The 14,914-nt window shown below is 35.2% G+C and overlaps 1 protein-coding gene across 4 annotated transcripts in view; it reads left to right on the forward strand.

The window, feature by feature from the left end:
* The first annotated feature begins 6 nt into the window (after nt 1-6).
* Mon2 (MON2 homolog, regulator of endosome-to-Golgi trafficking) overlaps nt 7-14,914 on the forward strand; it is a 114,126-nt gene continuing 99,218 nt past the window's right edge. For all 4 annotated transcript variants that reach the window (XM_010644534.3, XM_010644536.3, XM_010644535.3 and 1 more), the window contains exon 1: nt 7-340. In XM_010644534.3, the coding sequence (XP_010642836.1) occupies nt 230-340 (111 nt within the window). In that variant the 5' untranslated portion in view covers nt 7-229. The remainder of the gene's footprint in view (nt 341-14,914) is intronic.

Here is a 14,914-nt window from a genome sequence, read left to right on the forward strand (position 1 = left end):
GACTGCGGGTGCGCCCCCGACTAGAGTCGGGGGTGTTACGAGGAGGCTGCGCGGGGCGCTCGGCTCGCTCCTGGTTCGCAGCCCAGGCCCGGCAGAGTCCTGCTAGCCCAAGAGCTGAGCTGCACCCGGGTCTGGGGACGCCGGAGGGGAGCTGCGCGTTGCCCCGAGCAGCTGACAGCGCCAGAGCTTATTTGTGTGGCTCAGAAATCAGCTCGGACCTGGGGGGATCATGTCCGGCACCAATAGCCCCGAGGCGGTGAAGAAGCTGCTGGAGAATATGCAGAGCGACTTGCGGGCCTTGTCACTGGAGTGCAAGAAGAAATTCCCACCTGTCAAAGAGGTGAGCTCTGGCCCGCGTCAGGAGGAGGCGCCGTGAGCACGCCTGGTCTGGTTGGACCCAGTCTTTCACTCCGACCTCTGTCCTCTCGTTTTCTTTATGTGCTCACCTTTGCAGATTGGAGTCCGTGGGGTGTTCCACAAGAGCTTTTTGTAGTTTCCGCTTGAGAGGTCCGAGACAAATTGATTTTTTCCACTCCCCAGTCTTCTTGATTTTGGAATGAAGTTCGTGGAGTAAGCCGATTCAGTTAATTCAGCTAGGTGTATTGTACGCTCGCCTTTTTTTGTCCCTTTTAAAAATGCGAAGCTGGTCAAACCAGAGTTGAAAAACTTATTTGTTTTGCTCCTAAAAATTAACACCAGCTATTATGTTGAAATTTGTGCTCTTCATGTAGATGATATATCACTCAGAAACATCCTTTCTTTTTGGGATGTGTAATTCAGCTTACCCTTTGGTGAAGCCCATGAGGTATTAATAAACTATCCAGAGCCACCCAATTAACAGCAAATATTAAAGACCTACAGTGACCGTGTTAAACCTTGTTTTGAACAGTAACGTAGTGAGTGAGAAGTTTGAGCTGGGCGTCAAAGCAAATACTGTCTATCTGAATTTAAGTTTTAGTAATATATTTTATTCTTTTGGAATTTCAGGATTTTTTTCAGCTGTAAAATAGAATTAAATTGTGGTTCATGAGATGTGTAGAGCAGAAAAGGGTGTTATAAGAGAAGCTCAAGTTAATGTATACAAATAAAATTCTTTCCCAAAATATTTCCTGAGTTGAAAATTTTAACATTTAATTACTGTTGACTTTTTCTCTTAAGATGCCGTGCTAACTCTTAAAATAGTAGGAAAAAAACCTCTTCTTAATTTTCTTTTGTTTTGAAATTAGATATTTCAGGGATATTATTGTAAAATTTTTAAATTTTTATTTCTGCTTAGTATAGTTTGGTATGCCTGCAATGTCATGTACTGTTTGCTCTAAAATTTTTGCCAAAGGATTTATTTCTGTGATATTTAAATGTTTGCCTTCATTATTATAAAGATTTTGTAATTAAAATTTGACTAACAAAATTGGAATTTTAGATTTCTAAGGAACTTTTTCTGTTAGTGTTTTGGTTCTATCAAGTTTTTTGCTTTTGTTTTTGTAATAGGGTCTCACTGTGCAGTTCAGACTGGCCTAGCAATCACTGTGACCCTGGCTAGCCTCAAACTCACAGTGATCTTCCTGCCTTAGCCCCTAGAGTGCTGGGTTATGGGTGTGGATTACAGGTGTGTGTTACTAAGTACAGCGTGATTCTATCAGGTTTTTTTTTTTTAATTCTGTCAGTTTTTAACAAACTATCTTTGTTTCTTTAATAAACAGTGGAACCTGGTAATGAAAACTAGTGGGCCATTTTTGGGAGCTAGCTACTATACCTTTTTATTTCAGGTAATTAATGTAATCAATAGTCTTTGCTTTGATACTGATTTTCATTATATCACCTATTGAAAGTAATAAGTAAATTTAAATAGTTTTTTAAAAAGAATTAGGTTGTTTTAATTGTAAGACACTCATTTATAAAATATCAAATCCTATTTTATAATTTCAGCAACAATTTCTAGAACGGACTTCCCAGTTCTAATAATTCATATGGAGAGTATGGTTCTTCTGTGTTATGGGCCTTTGTGGGCTACCCTGAGAATTTAATTGCCATTGTTATGTTATTTCTATTGGAAAATGTATTTGGAATTTTGAAAAGGTGATGTACAAAGTTGGAGTCAGCCCATTTCTCATCTAGGGACCTTCATTAAAGCTAATTAGCTTTTATTTGAAAATTGGCTAGAGAAATATTTAGTAATTGTGCCTAGTCTTTGCTGTAACAGTGAAAATAATTATTGTGATTATCTCTGATACATAATTTTAAATGTAGTGCATGCAGTATAAAAATTTGTTGAATTAAAGAATCTTGCCTTCTTAACCAATGGTACTGATTTAGGGACCTTCTTATAGGAATTGAGAATTTACTTTGTGTAACAGCTTTAAAATAAGGATGAGGGTTCCTTTCTACCTGCAATGCAACCCTTCACTGTTGGTGGGAGTGCAGACTGGTGCAACCACTATGGAAATCAATATGGAGATACCTCAAAGAGCTGGTACTAGAGCTTCCATTTGACCTAGCCATCCCTCTGCTGGGTATCTTTCCAAAAGAATTAAAAGACTCATACCACAGTGATATATGCACACCAATGTTTATAGCGGCACAGTTTGTAATAGCTAAAACTTGGAAACAGCCCATTTGCCCATCAGTTCGAAACTGGATAAAGAAGATGTGGTTTTTCTATAAAATGGAATACTACTCAGCCATAAAGAATGAGAAAGTAGATTCTTTCATAGGTAAATGGGTACATTTTGAGGATATACTCCTAAGTGAAATAAAGTCACACATGTGTAAATACTGGATAGTTTCTCTGGTGTGAAAAACTATAATAGTACATAAGATCGTAATGATATAATTGACAATGTGAAATAGGAAGAAAAGTGCTAAAGGTGTAGGGAAAATGGGAAGGGTACGGGAAAGATAATAAGGGAAAAGAAAAAAATATGACAAAATGAAAAAATGGAAATAAAATGTTTGTAAATGGGGAGGGGAGGAGGGGGTGAAGAGAGAGCAGGGACAAGGGGAAAAAAATGAGAACCAAGACCTGTCATGCAAAGGTACACGATCCCAATAATGAACATAATTGTACTGTATACCTTAAATGTATCAATAAACTCAATAAAAGGAAAAAAATTAAAATAAGGATGAAATAAGCCAAATAGTGGTGATTGCTTTAAGAAGAAACCTTGACTTTCAAGAGATATTTTGGGAGAATTAAAGTTTCCCTGGTAAATTTCACAGCAGTGGCATTTTGGGCTTTTGTTCTGTAGGAAACGTATGTTTTTGGCTTTATTTTTCCTCTTTGGGTGCTAGGTAACCATAAGGCAAATCCTTTTTTAAGCCTAAGAAGCTTTTCCAGCTGTAGATTTGTTAGTTAATAGTCTAGGGTCTTTATAGGGTCTATAACCTGGGCCTTTATAGAGTCTTTACAAGTATTACCAGAAAAATACTTATTCTGAAGTACTCAAGAATTTAATATAATACAGTTCAAATTGCATATGGGCTTTCAAAGGTAGGTCTCCTTATCCAGTACCTTTAAAAGAATAATGAAGTGAGATGGTTTATATTTTGTCTTTATATGAAATTTTTAATATTAGTACTTTTTTGACGCTAATACTTGGCTGTAAATTTTTTTAATAAGCGGAATTTTTAAGATTTCAAATTTTTTTGACAAACAGGAAAAGAGTACTAATAATGGGTAGTGTCTTATTTATTGATATTTATTTTCTGTCTTTGTATTTTTGCCTCATAGTGTTCTCCACTTTACTTTTTTAATTTATAAATATCTTTGCATAAACTGTTCTTATAGTGGCTATAATTTCACTTTGTCATTTAAAGATAGTGGTTAAATAATATCAGCAATAAATTTATTCCTTCTTTTTCCTGCTTATTTTTCTTTTCTTAGACCTTAAATACAAATTTTCTTGCTTCAGAGTAGTTTTTGATACAAGTAGCTGATTTGTTTGCAAGTATTTGTATGAATTTTTTCTTTGCCTTAAATATAACTTTGAAGCCTTCTAAAGACATTTTTATGTAATTGATTTCAGTGGCCTTCAGAGGTGGAAACCTGAAGTTTTTTTTTTTACGTATTTCACAAATAGGAACTTTTTGATCATTTTCTGTTTGCCAGCACTATGTTGTGGATTCAGCAGACAGTGATCTATCTGAGCCTGAAAGTGTGGTCAGAGAAAGTTTGTAATTTTTGAGCTGAGTTTTGTAGGATGAATAGAAGATGGGAGTGGGGTTGGAGAGTAGGTATTATGCTTGCCAGGTGAAATTGCATATATGGTTTATAGTTCATGTAAAATAAATTTCATATTCAAGAAGATTGGGAGCAATTAAAACTCTTTGAAACTAATAACACTAAACTTGTGTTAGTCACATCTTGACATTGTTACTGACAAGAACCTGAAGGTATTGAGATTGAGGCAAAGAGAACAAAAAAAAAAAAATTTTTTTTCTCAGTACCTAGGATCAAACTCAGATCCTTGCACTTGCAAGGAAGGCAGCCGCACCACTGAGCTAAATCCCCAGCCCCTGAGAACAAATTTTAAAAAGTGATGATTGCCTATATTAAAGCTGTTGTAGAGAGAAACATCAGATTGCTTGGATTGAGATAGGAGTGAAAGATATTTAGCAGGTGAAATTACCAGGTTATGATAACCTTTTATAGAGTAGAGTGAGTAAAATCTGTGATATATTCTAGGTCAGTGATAGTGAACCTTTTAATGTTTTCAGTGATACAGCCTGCTGCGGATGCTTGCTGTAGGTTTGCCACCACTGGCCTAGGTTTTTGGCTTGGGAAATAGGTAAATTGTTAAGAAAAAGAATACAGGAAGAAAAGGAAATGTTTTGAGGAAAAATGAGTAGTTATCAATATTTTAAGAAGTATGTGTGTTATCCAAGTGGAACTGCCCAGTATGTGTTTGTTTTTTTCCCCATTAAGTTTATTGGTACTTTTTAGGTTTACAGTACAGTTACATTCATCATTGGGATCTTGTACCTTTACATGATGTATCTTGGTTCTTATTTCTTCTCTATGTGCCTGCCCTCCCTTCACCCCCTCCACTCTTCCCTATTTACAAAGACTTTGTTTCCAGTTCTTCCTTTTCTCATAGTTTTTATTTTCCCTTCTTGTCTTTCCCCTCCCCTACCCCTCCTACTTCCCCTACTGCTTTAGCCCTTTCCTTCCTATTTCACATTATCAATTATACAATTTGAACCTTATTTATACTTTTAGTTTTTCCCACCAGGGAAACTATTTGGTAATTACACATGCGTGTCCTATTTATTTCACTTAAGAGTATGGCTTCACTGTGCATCCATTTAGCTATAAATGTCTCTAGTTTCTCATTTTCCATGGCGAGTAGTACTCCATTTTATAGAAAAACCACATCTTCTTTATCCAGTCTCCAACTGAGGGCAATTGGGTTGTTTCCAAGTTTTAGCTGTTATAAACTGCTGCTATAAACATGGGTGTGCATATGTCACTGTGGAATGATTCTTTTAATTTTTTTGGAAAGATACCCAGCTGAGGGATGAAATGGTTGAAATGGGACCTCTAATCCTAGTTTTTTGAGTTATCTCCATATTGATTTCCATAGTGGTTGCACCATTCCGCACTCCCACTAAGAATGAAGAAGAGTTCCTTTCTCCCCACAGTCCCACCAACCTTTGTTATTGGTCGATTTTCTGATAACCATTCTATCTGGGGTGAGGTGGAATCTCAGTGTTGTTTTCATCTGCATGTCTCAAATGACCAGTGATGTTGAACATTTTTTCATATATTTATTTGCTGCTTTTACTTGTTTGTGTGAGAAGTATTTGTTCATTTCAGATGCCCATTTTTGAATTGAGTATTTATATTTTGGGGTCTGATTTTTTTTTTTTAGTTCTTTATATATTCTAAATAGTAGACCTTTGTCTGAGAAACATCTGGTAAAATTTTTTTCCCGCATTGTAGGTTGTCTCTTACCTCTGTTGGTGGTTTTTCTTGCAGTGCAGAAGCTTTTTAATAAGATGAGATCCCAATTGTTGATTCTTTGTGCTAGTTCCTTTGCTACTGAGGATTTGTTCTTAAAGTCTTTTCCTATGTCTTCAAGAGTTCTACCTATCTTATCTTCCTGCAAATTTAGTGTTTCTTTTTTAATATTTAGAATCTTTAATCCCCTTGGATTTTAGTTTAGTGCATGGTGAAAGATAAAGGTCTAGTTTTAATCTTTGGCAGGTTGAAATCCAATTTTTCCAACTATTTATTGAAGAGGCTATCTTTCCTTCCTTGAGTATGGTTGGCTCCTTTGTCAAAGATGAAGTAGCTGAGTACATCTTGAGTTGTTTCTGTATCTCTCTATCTACTCCACTGATCCTCAGGTCTATTTCTTTGCCAGTACTATGCTGTTTTTATCACAGTGGCTTTGTAGTATAGTTTCAAGTTGGGGATTGTGATACCCCCTGTCATGTTTCTTTTGCCTAGAATTGCTTTTGCTGTTCTATGTCACTTCTGGTTCCAAATGAATTTTTGAATTGTTTTCTCTAGTTCAGTGAAATATACTGTTGGGATTTCAGTAGGGATTGCATTGAATCTGTATAGCAGTTTTGGAAGTATGTTGGTTCTTCCTGCCCAGGAACAAGGATATCTTTCCATCTTCTGTATCCTCTTCGATCTCTTTTCAGAGTGCTGTCATTTTCAGTGTAGAGCCCAGTGTGTGTGTATGTGTGTGTGTGTGTGTGTGTGTGTGTGTATTTTTTTTTTTTTTTGAGACAGGGTCTCACTATGTAGTTGAGACTGATCTGGAACTCACTATGTAGTCCAGGCTGGTCTTGAATTCACAGCAATCTCCTGCCTCAGCCTCCTGAGTGCTGGGATTATAGGTGTGTGCTGCCACAACTGGCTGAGCCCAGTATATGTTTGAAAAAGATAATCTTGGCATGATAGAGGGAACTCTAGAATCTGATTTAGGAGTGTGAGTTTATACATATATATGTAACTATAGGAATAAATGAAGTAGGCAGGAAGAGTGTATAGAGTGAGAATATCAGGACTGAAGAAGGAACTTTGGGAGACTATAGCACTGACAAGAAGGAAAGGCAGTTGGGTAGGCTAAAGTTAAAGATATAGAAGGGAAGTTCTTACTAGAACAAGGTTCTTGAGAAAGCTAGGGTTTCCTAAGTATTTTAATTGGATTTTAATGTAAGAAGGGAAACATCTTCTGTCACAGGAAGGAAAAAAGGAAAAAATTGGGTTTAAATGTCATAAATTTAAAAGAGGGACTTAGTGGAGAGATTGGAAGTTTTGGGCAGTTTTGCCTGTGGCTTCTGCTGTCTTTGTAAGATAGAAAACAAACTTGTTGCTAGAGGTAATTAGTGATAATAAAAGTAGTAGGTGGGAGTTTAAAGGACAGCAGTGGATCACTTTGGAGAAATAGAGGAGAATTAGACCTGGAACACTTAAAGTGTTTGAAAGGTGATTGAAATAATGGATTTTCAGATCTTTTTTTGAATTCCCAAAGAAAGAAACCCAGTGCCTTTGATTGGCTGGAAAAGTCCAGATTAAATTGACAGAGAGCACTGGGTGTGGAAAGTGAGAATTAAAAAGGGGTTGAGACAATATACAAATGGAGATGAATAAATATTGATCATAGTCTTGGCATGGTGCTTTTGTGACAGGGAAGAATAGACATTACCTCTGACTTATGAATCAAAAAGGAAATCATACTTTAAAAATTACATTATTTCCCTTTATTTTCTTATGATAGTTTATTTTCAGCCATTCAAAATAGAGAGTTTTGCTATTGGTGTTATAATTTTATAGAAATTTATTAGTCTAAAATAAAGCATTGCAAGAAATATAAAAATAAGTGAGAAATTGCCTTTATTTTCATGAAGCTAACTCAAAAAGTTAAGTAAAACATAACCTTTGCATGTTTTTATTCTAATGTAATATGCTGTTTTAAATATTTCATTTTTCTAGTTTAGAGAGGTTTAGTAATTTGCATTTGATGTTAAAGCTGGAAAGTAGAGGAACTGGGATATGAATCCGTATGCATCCATGTCCAATTTTTTTCTTTTATTTCTTATTGCATCGTGCTGCAAATTCCTTCAAAACGAGGTTAACTTGTTTTTAATCATGTTTCCATTCATCTACTTTACTTCATTATTTATCACTACTGTTTATTTTTTCCATTTTAGCACTCTTGTCTTTGACCTTTGTAGCCCTGTGTTTCAGTTTCTTCTTTCTCAGTGTCCCTCAGAACTTGTAAGCACATCACAAGTTCTGCCTTAAACTTTCTTCTTTCTTTGTGCTCATCTCATTAGCGCTGTCATCCCATCTTTTCTGGCCTTACCCCAATGCTGATGACTTGAAATTTACTTTGCTCTGTTCTTGCTGAGTTTAAACCTGTGTTTTCAGTTGCCTGTTGAACACATCGACCAGAATATCACTCACATACTTCAGATACAACTTGTAGTTGAACTTACTGTTTTTGCCTGAAAGTAATCTTTCCCCCTCATTTTCTTGTTTTGTTACTGGTATCTATCACTGTTGCTCACTAGAGTCATATTTGCCTATCTTCTCTCTTAGCTTTCTCTATTTACTGTCAGCTGTTCCTTCTAATGGTAATTTCTAACCTCCCTCTCTTATTAAAATTTTTTTCTCAGCTATATTTTAACATTTTGCCTGGCCTTTGACATGCATAAATGGTGCATATTTTACTACCAAATTAATAACTTAAAACAGCTCAAGAGACCTCAATGTCTACTGTGCTTATGGAACTCTTTAGGATACTGTGCCATATTTCCATTTTCTTTTTTTTTTTAAATTTTAGGCAAGGCACCACTAAGTTGCGCAGCCTGGACTTGAACTTGCAAGCTTCCTGCTTCAGTCTTCCAGCGTGCCTCTTTCTCCTTTGCATTCTGTGGCTTCTGAGTTTCCTTGAACTAGTCTGAAATTGCCTTGTGTGTGTGTGTATGTGTGTAACTGGGGATTGAACTCATGGCCTTAACCCTGAGCTGCATTCCCAGCCCTTTTTATTTTTTACTTTGACACAGAGCCTCATTAGGTTGCCAAGTTGCTCAGACGGGTCAAATTTGAACCTTTATGCTCTAACCTTTTAGAGTATAGGGATCACAGGAGTGCGCCATGATGCTTGTCCTCTATGTATTTTTTTAAGTTAAAATCCTACCTTTTGTTTAATCCTACTTTAAGACTTTTCCATCGATTTGTTTTACAAATGAACCACAGTTACTTATAATTTTCTAATTTAAGCAATTATTCATTTGTTTATCAATTGTTTATTCATTAAATCATTTTGAACACCTGTATGCCACGTACTAGTTTGGTGCTGGAGCAAAAATATTTACAGCGTCTTCCCAGACTTGTCATTCTAGCATGTTTTCCTCTCCTTTTTTATTTGGTAATGGGGATTGAACTCGGGTCCTTGCAGTTGCAAGGCAGGCCACCGAACCACTGAGCTAAATCCCCAGCCCTTCCTCTGCTTTCTTAACTTTAATTTAGGCTTATGTTATAAATTATTTCCTTATAACAGTATATTTTCCCTTTTGTTTCAATGTTTGTTTTCTTTTTCTAAATAACTCGTTAAGGATCAGTATTATATCTTGTTTGTCCTATCCACCCTAGTGAAAGAATTTTTATACCTAGAAGATCTTAGAAAGTTGTTAAAGGTTAAATTTTTTAAGAAAAAGAAGAAAAGGATACCACATATGTATTCACCATCTGTTTGAACTCTGAATTTCAATCTTCCATTTAATAATGTGTTAACAAAAATTTATTTAGTTGTTTCCTAGTAGCCAGAGGCTTTGAAGAGAATACAGTATATGTTTATATATTTAGAGTTAATGTTACTATAATTAATTGAAAATCTGGTTTAATGTAGTGACTGCTTTATGAACATATTGTCTTCTAGAATGTTTTCTAATAAGTACTTCGAGCATGGACTTGACTTTAGATCTTTCAATTTTACCTGACATCTAAAAGTCTTCAGGCTGCTTCATATCTCCCTTGTGTCTCATGAGTGCATTATATTATCTGAATTGCCATTAAACTTGAGTTACTTTAGCTCTTGCTTCATCCTGTGTCTTGTAAATCGTTAATTTGGACCTTTGGTAAATTTGTTTTGATTTGAGGCTTTGTTCCCATAGAAGTTGTGAAGTTTAGCATATATATGCTAAAAACAGAAGAGGAGCTTTTATGGAGGGAAGTAGCACTTAAAAACATTTTTTTTTAGTAAGTCTATAAACAGTTCTAGTACTGGATATTTGTTAATTCCTTTCTTACCATCTGCTCCCTTTTCAGCCTTCTGTGGTAGTCTGTCTTCCTTCACTTTCAACCCTTTGAATATATGTCACGCTGTAACAGTGAGTGTGCCTAGAGACAAAAAGCTTCTTTCTCAAAATTCTACTAAAAGAGACTCTCCCTTTTCTAAATATTGATATATGAAATTGTGACGAGTGGAATAGCTGCACTCAATTTCTTTTCTTTTTTTTTTTTTTTTTTTTTTTTTTTTGTTTTTTGTTTTTTGAGCCAGGGTCTTACTATGTAGTTGAGACTGACCTGGAACTCCCTATGTAACGCAGGCTGGTCTCAAATTCACAGTGATCCTCCTGCCTCAGCTTCCCGAGTGCTGGGATTATAGGTGTGCGCCACCATGCCTGGCTGCACTCGCTTTCTTTGACAAGATTAAAAGCAGCCTGAGGATGAATCAATCCACGGAACAAGACAGAATTAAGAAAATGATAGAAGGGCCGGGGGTTTAGCTCAGTGTTTCGGTGGCCTGCTTTGCAAGCGCAAGGACCCAAGTTCAATCCCCAGTACCAAAAAAAAAAAAAAAAAAAAAGAGAGAGAGAGAGAATGATAGAAAAATGAAACTATAGTCCCAATGGCACAATGAATCTGTGGATCAACCCCCCTTTTTAAATTTCCTTTGGTGAGACAATAAAGTCTATCCTCCCTCACCCCTTTTAAATGAGTTTGACTTTTGATACTAGTGTATTTAGAACTTTATTCATTTAGAAACATTCTGTATCTACTGTTTAAAAGGCACTGTGACTATCATTAGTAGTAGAGAGAGATGAATGAGCCCTCATAGATCTTAGAGTTAGAATAGGAAAATAGACATAATGAATGGGTTAAAACATTACAGATAAAAAGACATAGATAATCCTAAAGCTGGAAACGCTTTTCAGTAGCTCTCATGGGTAAAAATTGTGGAAGAAATTATTTCTGTCACAAAGGGTGCCCAAATCAGAAGAAACTGTCTTAAGTCTACAAGTATTTTCACATTGGTCGTGGTTTAATTTTGGTAAACCATTGTCACATTATATTAGTGCTAATTTGGGTTTCTTTTTAAATGTGATTTTGTTGGCTTCATGATTTAAGGCCTATAAAGAGTTTATTTTATTTATTTTTGTGGTATTGGGAATTAAATTCATGGCCTCATATATGCTAGGCAAATGCTCTTCCAACTAGCCAGCACCCCCACATAGCCCCAAAAGTTTACTCTTTATTGTATTTATATATTTTTAAGTTTGTTAGAGACCCCCCTTCACATTTAAAAGGTATCCTTTACAATATTCAGCTTTGAGAAGCTCCAGTATAAGTGCGTATGAGCAAATTATTTAAGAACAGAGACACTGAATAGAGATAAGAAGCCAAGATTGTACTGTTCAGAAAAAAAGAAATCATAGAAAGAAAAAACAGTTTTTTCTGGCTGAGGTGGGAGTTAGGGAGTAGAGGAAAATGATCTTTTTTTTTTAACATATAGAATTTAAGGTGCCTTTTAAATGTTAGGTTAATTGGTCCTGAAATTTAGGAGACACATCAGGAACAGGAATATAATTTAGGAGTCTTCAGCATTTTGAAAGTAATTCAAACCATGGAATAATGGGATGCCCAGGAAGGCTTTATTGAGTGAGAAATAAGACTAACGATATTGCAGGTGGTTTTGCAAGAGGAGTCAGCAGAAAGTATTGAGAAGAAGCAGCAAACATTTCTTGAGAAGTATTCACTTTTAGAGTGAGAAATAGCTGGGTGTAGTGACACATGCCTGTAATCTCAGGCTGACAGAGGAGGATCGCCATGAGTTCAAGGCCATCAAAAAACAAAACAAAACAAAAATCAAGTGAGAAATATTAATTACTGAAGTGCATCTAAGACTGATTCTCTTTCATAACTTATAGATACCCTCAGAAATAATATTAGACTACTTAACCTTAACATATATAATCTATTCAATTTACAGAACTAGTAGTTACCTTCTCATCAAAGGTAGGGGGATTTGGATAACTATGTTTACGATTGAGTAGGTTCCCTACAGATGCACATGGTATCTGCTCAGAGTAGGAGATACTTTTAACCACTTAACGGGTTTAACCTCAAGTTTTGGGTTTCATGTCCTGGGGCAGGTGTCATTTCAACCAGTCCATTCTTGTTTGCATGAGATACCTTCATACATCTGTTTATTTGTTTTACATTGACTATTTTTTGCATATTTTAAAATTTAGAATGTTGTATTCTTATTTGATATTTGTTTCTAGTGAAATCTAATAGTAAGTCTGGTTATTTTCTTTTACTAATTTGTGTTTATTTGTGAAAAATAACCTATAATTTTGTGCTACAGTTATAAAAACTTTATCATAAGTACATTAGGTATAATTTTTATACTTCTCCAGAGCTCAGTGATTGTCTTTTAAGATACAAAACAGACACATGTGGAACACTGGGACTGAATAGAAAAGCAATGCCAAAAGATCTGCAAAAGAAAAATCTGAAAAAGTGAGAAGTCTTAGCATATCAGGAAAAGACAAAAAAAGATGTCTCCTTATTTTCAACTATTCATAATATAGAAATGATAAAACCTGAAAGAAAAAACAAAACTAAAAAATTCCTGTAGTGGTCAGTGATTATAATAATTCTATGGGTGGTGTTGACAGAGTTCTCCAACATCTAACAAGCTGTCCTATAATCAGAAAGCAAAGAAAAATATTATTATAAAATATTTATATATCTTCTGGACTAACCAATATGGAACTTGTTACTTATTCAAAACAAAGAGGTTCAAAAAGTCATTTGCAATTTGGATTAAGTCTAATAGACCAAATAATTGAAAAATATGGGATAGTATCCATCATCAGGGCATCCATCATTAATGTCTTCACCAATACATTTAGTGGGTAGACATTTTATTGAATTCATAACACCAGAAAAAGGAAAGACAAACACAACAGTGTAAAGTATATTGTTCAAAAAAGGAAAGTAATGTAAAAAGAATTTGGAAGAAGACTAGATACCACTGTCGGTTGTAATGTTGTGTTATGTATTGAATGTTTTAAGATATACACAGAAAAATTATTGAGTAAATTTAATAAGATTATTTTATATTTCTTGTACTATCTTACAAAAATTAGTAAAAATATGCAATTTTTAGTTATCCTGTATTTAAATACTTGGATTGGAAGGGGTTAAAGCAAGAATTAAAGATGATTCTTCACATCTTGATAAGTAAATGGAAATCAGACTCTGAAGACCTCATACAGGATACATACACTTAAAAATGTAGGCTAGACTAGGCTTAGGTATAAAGTAAGATCACAGAGGTTAGGGACCTTAATATGTTTGTTATCAATAACCATTGCTAATGAACCTTTCCAGCAACTGCAGGAAACAGAATAAGATGTTAGTTTCAAACAACTTTCACAGTAGAAACTTGGATGTAAAAAAATTAGGTTATATGTAAGGCAGTGGTGGAGAACCTGTGGCATGCATGCTGTTTTTCTTTTAAGGTAAAATATGTTAATGTATGAGTTGTTTTTTCTAAACTAAAACTTCAATATTCAGGTTTAATTGCAAGGTTGGCACTTTGTGATAAATAAGGTTGCAGAGTGGGCACTTGTCTCTAAAAGACTCCCTATCACTGACCTAAGGCAACATAAAGTTCTTTTGGTGAATCTTTGAATAAATTTAGGAATAAAAACACTAGTTTTATATATATATATTTTAAAAATACTACTTAGAGCTACTTAGAAATAATCCTTCATATTCCTTATTGTGCAAATTTATTAATTAATTTTTAAGTTTTTTTATTAGTACGTTTGCTGTACTTTTTTGTTATTGTTGTTTTTGTTTTTGTTCTTTGGTACCAGGGATTGAACCCAGGTCCTTGTGCTTGCGAGGCAGGCATTGGAACCACTGAGCTAAATCCCCAGCCCAGTGTTTGCTGTACTTGATGTTTACATTCTTCTTAGAGAGTAGGTACATGTATTAAACATATCTTGATTTTCTTTATTTCCCTTTTCCTTACATCCTCCTCTAGATACCCTTCCCCCATTTTCTCCTCCTCCTCCTCCTCCTCCATTGTTGTTATTTGTAGTCCCTATTTATAACATAATGGTCACATTGTGTGTACTTGATACATGTACATGCCACGTCTTAAATCTTTTTTTCTTTCTCTTAACTCTCAGTCTTTTGGTCCCATTCCCATTTGCATAACATCTGTCTTCCTGTTTCTTTTTCTCATCTTTTATCTTGCTCTTCATTTATATGTTGGATTACTCAAAGGAGAGAAACCAGTATTTAAGCTTTTGTGTCTGATTTATTTCACTTACCATCATATTTTCAGTATCCATCCATTTTCCTATAAATGTTTTGAATTTATCCTTCTTTAAAGCCTACTAGTATTCTATTATGTATAGATACCACATTTTCTTCATTCACTTGTTGATAGACATGTAGGCAGGCTGCTTACAAGATTTATGTACAGCCGGGCGTGCTGGCACACGCCTGTAATCCCAGGATTTGGGAGGCAGAAGCAGGAGGATCGCTGTGAGTTCAAGACCAGCCTGAGCTACATAGTGAGTTCCAGGTCAGTCTCAACTACATAGTGAGACCCTGTCTCAAAAAAACCAAAAAAAAAAAAAAAAAATTTTA

This window comes from Fukomys damarensis, unplaced genomic scaffold (genome assembly GCF_012274545.1).
Source record: "Fukomys damarensis isolate Sample0158 unplaced genomic scaffold, DMR_v1.0_HiC HiC_scaffold_15, whole genome shotgun sequence".
Lineage (NCBI taxonomy): Eukaryota > Metazoa > Chordata > Mammalia > Rodentia > Bathyergidae > Fukomys > Fukomys damarensis.